The 12,183-nt window shown below is 40.2% G+C and overlaps 1 protein-coding gene across 1 annotated transcript in view; it reads left to right on the forward strand.

Moving 5' to 3' along the window:
• The window catches only part of DNAH5 (dynein axonemal heavy chain 5), a 232,406-nt gene that overhangs the window by 123,903 nt on the left and 96,320 nt on the right, over positions 1-12,183 (forward strand). The window contains 3 exon segments of the mRNA XM_032594188.1: positions 9,829-9,951; positions 10,129-10,342; positions 11,622-11,845. Coding sequence (XP_032450079.1) covers positions 9,829-9,951; positions 10,129-10,342; positions 11,622-11,845 — 561 coding nt within the window.

A 12,183-nucleotide genomic window follows, 5' to 3' on the forward strand; every position in this document is an offset into this window, starting at 1 on the left:
GTGGTTTTGCTCTGGTCCTAAGTTGTTTAAGACCCTGTGGAAACTGGGGAGAGAATCCTATGTCAACTCATGCTTGGGTTGTTTTCAAATCATCCCTCATATCTGTTAGAACATTAATACATAAATAAAAAGGATACATTTCATAACTTGAAGATGGAAGGGGAATTTTTAGGAGAATTCCAACCCAAAGAACTTTGGTCTTGATTAACTTTGTTGTGCTGTAGTTGTTGGAATTAAAATATCAAAGAGCAATGAAAATTGTTGACAGCCTGGCTACATCCTGACCTTTTATCCCTTCATGTAATTGGTGACTGGAGAGTGCCAATAAACTAAGACCATTGATTAAGTTTCTAAATAAGACTGTCAACTGTTTTCTGCTCCTGTTAGAGATGGAATTTCCAATACCTGCTAGCCCTCTGTCAGATGAATACCATTTACCGTGTCGTGATGGGAAGGAATGTCTGCATGGAAGGTCAGCCTGAAACTGCAAAGACTGAGCTGTGGTATTTTTGTGTTTGGGGAATAGCACGTTAAATTACCCTAGGCTGGCAAGATGCTAATGTTATACATCTTCCTTTGTTACTGACATTATGCACATTCCCTTGGTATTATCTCACATTTGAAGAACTTTTGTTAGTTTTACTTTAGGAGAGCATCCCCTTAAAGGTTTTAATTATAACTTCTTTGCGGATGCAGGTTTTCAAACATTAAATGAAAGTGTGATTCTTTCCCCCTATTATGTTGGGTAATTATCAATTCACATTTCTTGAGACTGGAGTAAATCTTTAGGGCTGTAATGTAATTCTGACAGTAACTACCTGGAGTTACTGAGGCTTTACAGGCAAAGGGCTCAGTCCCCCACCCCTCCCAGACCTTCCCTCACTTCAGGTATCAGCCACCTGCCTCAGTTTCCAGGCCACCAGCATTTCCGAACACCTGGCTCAAAGTTCAGCGGTTCCTATGACTCTCTCTCCGTAATTCACCAGAATGACTCTCAGAATTTAGGAAAGTGCTGTGCTAATGATTACAGTTTTATTATAAAAGATATGAATCAGGATCAGCCACAAGAAGAGATGCATTGAGGCAATGGTTGGGAGGGTCCCGGCCGAAACCTTCTTGTGTCCTCAGCATGTGTTGTCTTCCAGGCACATCCAAGTGCGTCCCCAACTGGTAAGCTCACCTGAGCGACACTGTCCAGAGCTCTGTCGGGCTTCATGACGTAGGCGTGACTGATGGAATCATTGGCCATGTGATTGAACTCAGTCTCCAAGCCCCCTCCCCTCCCCAAATATCCACTGATGTCACGTGGTCCAAAGCACCAACCCTCAAATCACACAGTTGGCCTTTCGGGCAAGAGTAGACTGAGGGGACCCACCATGAACAACAAATTCTTATTACTCGGGGAATTGCAGGTGTTTAAAGGCTCCCTCCTAGGAACCAGGGACAAAGGCCAGCCAAATCATTTAGTATGTAACAAGACCCTGTCACTGTATTTTTATTAGTAACTCTTGGTGTTATTTACTCCTTCAGGGTGATAAAGATCTGTAGGCTACGTCTCTTTAACATGAGACATTTATTAATTCCCTGGAAAAAAGGCATATGTTATCTGGAAAGCAGCCTGTTTGTTGATATCAAAATTCATAAATGATATAATAGATTTCTAGAAGTTGCACCACATTGGAATGTAATAATTAGGACAATAATAGGCAGGCTTTTAGAACACAAACATGTGTATTCTTTCAGGTCCCATTAGCTGATTCCCAGCTACGTTAGCCCAATTCCCTCCGACCCCGGTGTCAAGCTGTCATCGATAGTTCACTGTTTCTTTTCCTGCTCAGAAGCATCATAGGATCATGTAGTCTGCTCAGTGCCTGTTACCTGCTGAGTATCCAAGCTTTCTACTAAGCTAGACTCATTAATTTTAGAAAGTTTCAATTACCTAGCCTGCTATAATTAACTTTCTCACTGTAATTTTCCACCGTTCATGCTAAAGTGAGTTTTGAGGGAGATGAGCATCTTTCTCGGTATCTTCTGCTTACCTGGGTCCAAACGCAACTGAAATTGTAGACGAGAAAATAGATACTGTGCGTCCCTCCTGTGTTACCACGGTAGCACACGGTCCAATCGAGGCCACACGTCTGTTGCTTGACAGGTTGTCTTCATTTATGGTTTCTTTTATTTTCCCCAAGGTGTCACATGCACAGCTTTTGTCAGTATTTGACTATATGTCCGTCTTCATCTAGAACAGTCTAGTTTACTTCCATTGGCTTGGATTAATAAGTAATGGCATCCCTGTAACTATCGAAAGTGTGTAGTTTGGGCAAAAGTTGTACGATGCCCTGATCTTTTTGGCGAAGGCAATTCAGTTAGTCTTTTAAGAGAGAGATCTCAATTTTTTCCCCAACAAATATTATTTTAAGTGTTTTCTTTCTGTTTTAGAGGTAATCTACACATACCTTTAAAAAGTTAAACAACACAGGAAGTTAAGAAGAAAGTTTCTTTAGAGAATTTCTGGAAAAGTTGATCTTTTCTAAAAATAATCTTAAAATGTTTTGAATATAATTGTCTTTTTTTTTTAATTTTTATTTATTTATTTTTTTTTAATTTTTTTTTTTCAACGTTTATTTATTTTTGGGACAGAGAGAGACAGAGCATGAACGGGGGAGGGGCAGAGAGAGAGGGAGACACAGAATCGGAAACAGGCTCCAGGCTCTGAGCCATCAGCCCAGAGCCCGACGCGGGGCTCGAACTCGCGGACCGCGAGATCGTGACCTGGCTGAAGTCGGACGCTTAACCGACTGCGCCACCCAGGCGCCCCTATAATTGTCTTTTAAATAGTTGTATGGCACTAGGTTTTCTTTTTAAAAAATGAGACTCATAGAGCCTAGAAAGAAATGCCACATTTTTTTTAAAGACTCAGAACCACTTTTCCAAATGAAATCATATACAGAAGACTAAGCTATGAGACAGGTGACCATAGATTTGCTCCGGTGGAATTGGAGCTGAACTCCTGAAACCCTTCCCGACATCATCCTTGCTTCCTGCAGAGGCCCCTGTGGTTGCGGAAAATCCTTCCGATTCTTCAGAGCATAGTTTTACGATGAGTTTCTGGAGTAGAATCATAAGAGATAATATGTGAAAGTATGTTTCCACGGTGAAGGTCTCTAAAAATGTCAGGTTTTACTGTTACTATGAATGTACTCAGTTCGAGGGAGACTGAGGTACTTGTCTGTGTTCACACAGTTAGCCGTAGCAGAAACTGCTGAGAAACCAGGTCCCCATATGTTCTGTGCTTTTCCAGTTCACCCCATTTCTTTATCCACATTAATACTCAAATGACTGATTTATCACTTAGTGATCTTGTTTTATTTTTAGCTTCTACTTACCTTGTTATTGTATTTTCACATTGTTTTAGATATTTTACTTTTCTTTATAATATGCTATTGAGCATTTTACACTTTACTAATGTAAGATTTTTCATTTGCTTTTGGTGACTTATAGTAAAAGGGGGAAGATCTTATTCAAGCAATAGATGTCTTAAAAAATTTTTTTTTAATGTTTATTTATTTTTGAGAGAGAGAGCACAAGCAGGGGAGAGGCAGAGAGAGAAGGAGACAAAGAATCTGAAGCAGGATCCAGGCTCTGAGCTATGAGCACGGAACCCAACATGGGACTAGAACTCACAAACCGTGAGATCATGACCTGAGCCGAAGTCGGATGCTTAACCAACTGAGCCACCCAGGCGCCCCTCAATAGATGTCTTAATAAGAACATAAGCTCTCCATTTTTATCTTTTAGCTAAACAGCAGATATGTAGGCCTAAAATTAAGCATATTTAAAATTTTTTTAATGTTTATTTATTTTTGAGAGAGAGAGAGAGAAAGAGAGAGACAGAGCATGAGTGGGGGAGGGGAAGAAAGAGAGAGGGAGACAGAGAATCCGAAACAGGCTCCAGGCTCTGAGATGTCGGCACAGAGCCCAACGCAGGGCTTGAACTCACAAGCCGTGAGATCATGACTTGAGCTGAAGTCAGATGCTCAACCGACTGAGCCACTCAGGCGCCCCAAGCATATTTTATATTTCAATTCAGTTGGATGTAATATATATGAAAATGACTTAAATGCTGATATATAGAGTTACCTGGAAGTGATAATAAAATATCTTTCATCTTTGTAATGCATTAAGCTCACCCTGTACTTTAACATATATCATTTATGGATAATACTGTGTTGTGTATATACACACATACACATGTATCTGTAATTTAAATATCTTTATATACACTTCCACTTGTGACTATGCAGGTTATGCAGATTTGTGCTATGTCCTATTACACAGACAATTGTGTGAATGATAAACCCAAGAATTGGGCAGTGCACAACCTTCTCAACTGTACATTACCCTGCCAATATCTCTTCCAATGCAGTGTTCCACCCTCTATCTGGTTGAGGAAATAGACATGTATACAGTCAAGTATAACTGATGTGATAAGTGCTACTTATGGTGTAATCTAAAAGTGTTGTGGAGACCAGAGGAGGAAGGAAGTAGTTTCTTCAGAAGATTACAGAAATCAATGTAATGAAAAAGCTGACTTTACTTAAGGAAATTCCATACTTATGTCATATTAATATTATATATTTTAGGAATTATAGAGGCTGAACTATTAAGAAATTAATTCAAAAAATTGAATTACCCCAGTTGTAGGGCTCCTAGCTTAGCATGGACACGGGCAGCTTTCTTCACCTGCATTCCGAAGTCTGTCTGGATTTCTAGCCTTCTGGTTGTTACTTCTTAAAATGCTGTTGTCGCAACTTGGGCCAGCCCTCGCATGCCATGTGTGAGATAGGCAGACAACAAGAACAGAATCTTTCTAAGATTCCATAGAGTGCTTAAGATGATATCATGCTCACTAGCATCCTCTGATTTCAGAGTAGAGTTTTTGTTTGTTCTCAGACAACAGCATAAACTGCCCTTAGTCCAAGTTCTTGCTAGAGATCTCAATTTTTTTTTTTTTATCAATAGCTGTGTTGAGAGAAGTGACATTTATGGAAGATCATTCATCTAAATAAATTTTTGACAAATTGTGTTTAGCTGATGCTAATGCTGAGAGATTTTTTGGCTCAGAAATGGCTACTCTAGGAATATGTTAATAAGGACCCCTTAACGAACACTAGCCTGTGAGCTGAGCATCACTGTGTGGTATGTGTTTTATTGTTAACTGAATGTGAATGAATTACGATGGTGAGGGCCCAGAACAAAGAGACTAAGGGGTCTTTAGAGGTGAGACTGGAGATGTACGTGGGAACATCATGGCACTCCTTGTAAATCACTCCTGGAGAACCGGTGGAGTATTTTACAGGGTGACGCTGCCCCTTTAGAAGGCTCATGCTGTCTGCAGAGGGGAGGACAAGATGAAAGAGATATGGGTGTTTTCAGAGAGAACTGGGAGGTGAGGGCTGGACCAAGTAGCAAAAGTTAGAATGGAAGCACACCTGTTGTTGTCTGAGTAGGTGTTGTTAGAAGAGAAGCGTAGGGGCGCCTGGGTGGCTTAGTCGGTTGGGCGTCCAACTTTGGCACAGGTCATGATCTTGTGGTCCGTGAGTTCGAGCCCTGCATCGGGCTCCGTGCTGACAGCTCGGAGCCTGGAGCCTGCTTTGGATTCTGTGTCTCCCTCTCTCTCTGCCCCTCCCCCACTCACTCTCTGTCTCTCTCTATCAAAAAATGAATAAACATTAAAAAAATTTAAAAAAAAAAGAAGAGAGGGGTAGAAGAGAGAGAAGAAAGTTACGGATGACTCCCAGGTTTCTTTTCCTCATTTATCTGTATATCAAATACTTACAAATAAGGACACTGTGCCATATACCTTTCTGGACCCTGAGGTTGTAGTGATGAACAAGATAAACAAAATGTCTTTCCTCTTTACATTCCAGTGGGAGACACAGTACTCAGATAAACAAATAGACCAATTTTTGTTAACTACACCGGGGTTCATCTCACCAAAACAGTGGTTGAAGTGGGAACCCAGGTGAAGGAAATCCGAGAGTGTGTGGGTGGCGAAACACAACAAAGATTATCTGTAGTTCTTTAGACTGATTTTTTGGGGGAGACAGAAAATTCTAGGTAAAATTGTAAATCACACAACATAGTATATATGACTTATTAAGAAGTTATCAGGACTGGCTGGAGGAGGCAGAATGGGGGCAGTTTAAGAGTTTGTGACATGAATCCCCCTGAGAAAGACAAATAACTGACCTTGGGAATATCATTGTCCAGGGAGGAGGAGATACATCAAATAGGAGTTGTTTTTTGTTTTTTTTTTTTTGTCAGCTTAGCCTTTGTATGACATATATAGCTTACTAACGATTTCCTGTTATTTTGAAAAAAAAATAGGGTCACCGTGAAGGGGAAGAAAGTGCAGGTGTGGGACTATTACTCCATATCACTTCACCTATCCCACCTGTGGCCTTTTGCCTCTTAGATGGCGCCCAAGACATAAAATCTTTTTTTTTTTTTTTTAATTTTTTTTTTTTTTCAACGTTTATTTATTTTTGGGACAGAGAGAGACAGAGCATGAACGGGGGAGGGGCAGAGAGAGAGGGAGACACAGAATCGGAAACAGGCTCCAGGCTCCGAGCCATCAGCCCAGAGCCTGACGCGGGGCTCGAACTCACGGACCGCGAGATCATGACCTGGCTGAAGTCGGACGCTTAACCGACTGCGCCACCCAGGCGCCCCAAAATCTTTTTTTTTTTTAATGTTTATTTTTGAGAGAGAGAGAAAGAGCGAACGAGCTTGAGTGGGGGAGGAGCAGAGAGAGAGGGAGACACAGAATCTGAAGCAGGCTCCAGGCTCCGAGCTGTCAGCACAGAACCCGATGTGGGGCTCAAACTCATAAACCGCGAGATCATGACCTGAGTCCGACACTTAAGAGCCACTCAGGCGCCCCAAGACATAAAATCTTCATGTGTTTATGAGGTCTCATTAATAGACAAGGGAATATCTGGAAGGCTCTAGCTTGCCATAGGAAGGTGTCAGGAGATTATGAATCGCCTTATACATTTAAATTCATTGAACAGCAGAGCTAAATTTAGCCAGTTCATTACTTTAAACAGCTTGCTTTTATTTCAGGGAAATAAGAAATTCTTTTTGCCATTGTACTGTTGTCGTGAGAGATTTACTTTGTAATTGAATGAGTTGTGATTATTTATATATCTTTATATTTGGAAATGGTGAAAAAATGTCATATCTCTTGCCCTTATTCATTAAAATGGTGGTGGGAAATTATAATTTGAAATGACCAAACTGCAAAGATTTCCGAGGACAAATATATGACTTTTTGCTTCTATGTTGGCCTTATTTTGTGGTTGTGTCTTCGATTATTGAAGTCATTTTTAACTAGTTTGCTCTTCATCATGAAATAAGTAAGCTTTTTTGGATAGGAGGAGGATGCATTTTGGGTCAATGTATCTCCACTTTCTCCTACATTTATACACTATCTTTTTTTTTTTTTTTTAATGTTTATTTATTTTTGAGACAGAGAGAAACAGAGCATGAATGGGGGAGGGTCAGAGAGAGAGGGAGACACAGAATCCGAAACAGGCTCCAGGCTCTGAGCAGTCAGCACAGAGCCCGATGCGGGGCTCGAACTCACGGAGCGCGAGATCGTGACCCGAGCCGAAGTCGGACGCTTAACCGACTGAGCCACCCAGGTGCCCCTATACACTATCTTTTTAAAATGTTTATTCTTTTATTTTGAGAGAGAGAAAGAGAGTGAGAGAGCATGCACACCATCTGGGGTGGGGCAGAGAGAGAGGGAGAGAGAATTCCAAGCAGGCTCCACACTGTCAGCCCAGAGCCCATCGCAGGGCTTGATCTCATGAGCCAGGAGATCGTGACCTGAGCTGAAATCAAGAGTCAGATGCTTAACCGACTGAGCCACCCAGGTGCCCCTACATTATCTTTAACACAACTTAAAATCTTGGATCAGTAAATTGCTACAGTGGTAGGTATGGAACGAGATCTTTTTTTTTTTTTTTTTTTTTTTTTGGAACGAGATCTTTAAGACTGAGCTTCTAGAGCATGAGGACCGTGAAGCCTTTTCTGTTTTATTTGTGTGCTAGCTCTGGTTACTCAGGGCATACATTTTTTTTTTTTTTTTAATATATATGAAATTTATTGACAAATTGGTTTCCATACAACACCCAGTGCTCATCCCAAAAGGTGCCCTCCTCAATACCCATCACCCACCCTCCCCTCCCTCCCACCCCCCATCAACCCTCAGTTTGTTCTCAGTTTTTAACAGTCTCTTATGCTTTGGCTCTCTCCCACTCTAACCTCTTTTTTTTTTTTTTTTTCCTTCCCCTCCCCCATGGGTTCCTGTTAAGTTTCTCAGGATCCACATAAGAGTGAAACCATATGGTATCTGTCTTTCTCTGTATGGCTTATTTCACTTAGCATCACACTCTCCAGTTCCATCCACGTTGCTACAAAAGGCCATATTTCATTTTTTCTCATTGCCACGTAGTATTCCATTGTGTATATAAACCACAATTTCTTTATCCATTCATCAGTTGATGGACATTTAGGCTCTTTCCATAATTTGGCTATTGTTGAGAGTGCTGCTATGAACATTGGGGTACAAGTGCCCCTATGCATCAGTACTCCTGTATCCCTTGGGTAAATTCCTAGCAGTGCTATTGCTGGGTCATAGGGTAGGTCTATTTTTAATTTTCTGAGGAACCTCCACACTGCTTTCCAGAGCGGCTGCACCAATTTGCATTCCCACCAACAGTGCAAGAGGGTTCCCGTTTCTCCACATCCTCTCCAGCATCTATAGTCTCCTGATTTGTTCATTTTGGCCACTCTGACTGGCGTGAGGTGATACCTGAGTGTGGTTTTGATTTGTATTTCCCTGATAAGGAGCGACGCTGAACATCTTTCCATGTGCCTGTTGGCCATCTGGATGTCTTCTTTAGAGAAGTGTCTATTCATGTTTTCTAGGGCATACATTTTGAATGACTGGTTGCTTTCCAAACCACACGGTACTACCCTTGAAATGATTGATAGTCTGGGTCCCTCCCCAGGTTTCCCTTACTTCTCCCAATACTCCTTTTTTCATATTGCTAGGAAAAAGTGTGGTTTTTAAAATTTTTTTGTGTTTGTTTGTTTGTTTGTTTTTTAAATAGAGCCCAGTATAGTTAGTCTTCTTTACCGCCTAAACTCAGAATGGAGAAATGAGAGAGACCCAGCGGGGCGTGGTTTGCTATTTTGTATCAGGGGGTGAAAGGTGATTCACTGTACTTGCAGTTGTCCCAAAGCGTTGGATCTGGATTGTGTCCACTACAGAAGCCCGTGGGTGGCCTTCTCAATGGAGACAGAGCAGTCTTCACGTTGGGACGGGCTGTGTGGCTCGGAGCACCGACCTAGGAAGCCTTCTTGGACAGTTGCCCTGTTTAATTTTGTCCCTGATTTACAGGGAAACTTTTAGAAGGGCTAAATTCTTCGAATAACGGGGCTGGGGAATGCAGTGTCATCCTTATAAGAACAATGAGACAAAATCTTTAGGAATAGACTAAGGAGTCTCATCCCACTCAAAATTTACAGTAATTAGAATTTCATGTACTCCAAAATTAAAGCAGATTTTCGAAGGTGAACATTATGCAAGACAGTTTAGGCACTTCATGCCCTGGTTTCCAGAATTAAGGAGAGTTCTGGGGGGTGTTTGTGAGTAATTCCTGTCAATTCACATGTTCCTAGATTTTAAAAATCATTCACCGTGTCTTAGGGTATATTTTCACACATCTTTCTGTTGGCTTTCTTGTTTTGCAGAGGACAATAGAGAGCTATGTGGATAAACGCATGGGTACAACGTATGGCCCTCCTGCGGGAAAGAAGATGACTGTTTTTATTGATGATGTGAATATGCCAGTAATCAATGAGTGGGGCGATCAGGTATATTGATTCCATTGCACACTTTATGTCAACTCAACATTGATGAGTAAATATTTTTCTACTTTTTCAATATGCTGTTACTGAATTCCAAGAAATTCCATTATTTGGCAACATCAAGGCATTAGCTTCTGGGATGTAAAGGAGTGACCTTTAAATTCTGAACGTTGTCTTTCTTAGGTTACTAATGAGATAGTACGACAGCTGATGGAACAGAATGGGTTTTATAACCTGGAGAAGCCTGGGGAGTTCACCAGCATTGTGGACATCCAATTTTTGGCAGCCATGATCCATCCTGGGGGTGGACGCAATGATATTCCCCAAAGACTCAAAAGACAGTTCTCTATATTCAACTGCACGTTGCCTTCTGATGCTTCCATGGACAAGATCTTTGGTAAAATGGTGTCAGTGGGGCACGGGGAGGGAGTAATACCTACTTGCATTCCAATGAGAAGATATCTACCCAGAGGTCAACACAGAAGGGGCATTGGGTGGCTCTTCAGTCCTTTTTACCATGTAGTCTCAAGTAGTATTTATATCAGGATTTTGTTTCTATAAGGAATTTTTATATATATGTAGTGAATTGGGTGCCTAGGTAGATCCTTTCTACCTTTGTTTTTCTTAAGGTGACTGTTGCCAGCTTCTTAACCAAGGAGGCTAAACATTAAATGAACGTGAAGATGATGAGATTGTTTCCTCGTGGATATACCTATTTGAGGTCCGATTGATAGACTACCATGCCAAAAATTTATGTGGCTGAGACTTTAACCAAGCCACATAATGATTTTGGCCAAAGCAATAATTTTGCCCATAGCAGAGATTAGCCAGAGTCTGATCATCAGAGTAATTTACAGGATTGTAATAAGTTACTGATTGATTAAATATGTAGTATTTCAGAAATAATATCTAGCCCAGGAGATAAACACTATATATCTATATAGATAAACACTATATATCTACATATCTACATATCTATATCTATATCTATATCGACACTAGCCCAGGAGATAACTATGATTGTCAAACTGAATAATGGAAAGAGTTTATAGTTGATTTTGTGGTTTCTCTTTGCAGAAAAAGAGTGTAAAGTTATGTACGCATTGTGTTAGGTGTTAACTTACCATTTCTGAAACTACTACTGAGAGAAAATGCATTAGGATACCCTAATTAATTTCTGGCAGACTAGAATGTCATCTCAGCACCCTGGGCTAGTGGGGTTTGGCCATATCTGCCTTCAATTTCCTTTAATTATTCTTTTTTTGCCTAGAAAGTTTTACACACAAAGTAAATTAAAATATTTTGTAATGCTTGGGAAGGCAACAGTAGAATGGAGAAATCTTAAGGGTTCCCGGCACCTCCCTTTTCCTTATGTCTTTCGAAAGCACCTTTATATATTTAATGTCACCCACTTAATAATACTGAATTCATTTACCTAGAGTTTTCAGTAGTGTTTCTTAACCAAATTTTCAGTATTTGGATGCTAACTTCCTTGAGCCTATATCTATTTTTTAGATTAAAAAAATAAGAGAACACGAATGTAAATTTCTTTGATATGTGGTCATCGATTATACTGTATATAATAATTGTGCAAACTCTATAGTATAATGTTTTCCATTTTAATTTCACTGACTTGAACCATCACTCAGAATGTTACGACTTTTTTCCCCTTTCAGGTGTGATTGGGGTAGGCCACTATTGCAGTCAGAGGGGCTTCTCAGATGGCGTGAGAGATTCAGTAAAGAAATTGGTCCCCCTGACACGTCGACTGTGGCAGATGACCAAGATGAAAATGCTCCCTACCCCTGCAAAATTCCATTATGTGTTTAACCTTCGAGATCTTTCTAGGATCTGGCAGGGAATGCTGAACACCACCTCAGAGGTTATCAAGGAACCAGATGTAAGTGAAATATAAGAGGAGAAAATAAATGGCATCGTTATTTATTCTATTCCCTAAACTGTTACTCGTAATGTAATGTTTAGTGGGATGGTGAAATATTTTGGGATGTTTTAGCATGCATTTTTTTTCTGCCTTTCAACTAACATAAATAAGGGAAAAGTACATCAGGAAGTTTCTTTTAAAAAATTCCAATTAAATTTATATTTAAGGAAATAGTATACATAGTTATTTTCTAATGAATGGAATAAACAATTGATCTTATTTTCCCATTATATTTTTCTTATACTAAATAATGGAAAGAATCAGTATTGATTTTATTATGTGATAGTCTCCATATT

Source organism: Lynx canadensis, chromosome A1, assembly GCF_007474595.2.
Source record: "Lynx canadensis isolate LIC74 chromosome A1, mLynCan4.pri.v2, whole genome shotgun sequence".
NCBI classification, from domain to species: domain Eukaryota; kingdom Metazoa; phylum Chordata; class Mammalia; order Carnivora; family Felidae; genus Lynx; species Lynx canadensis.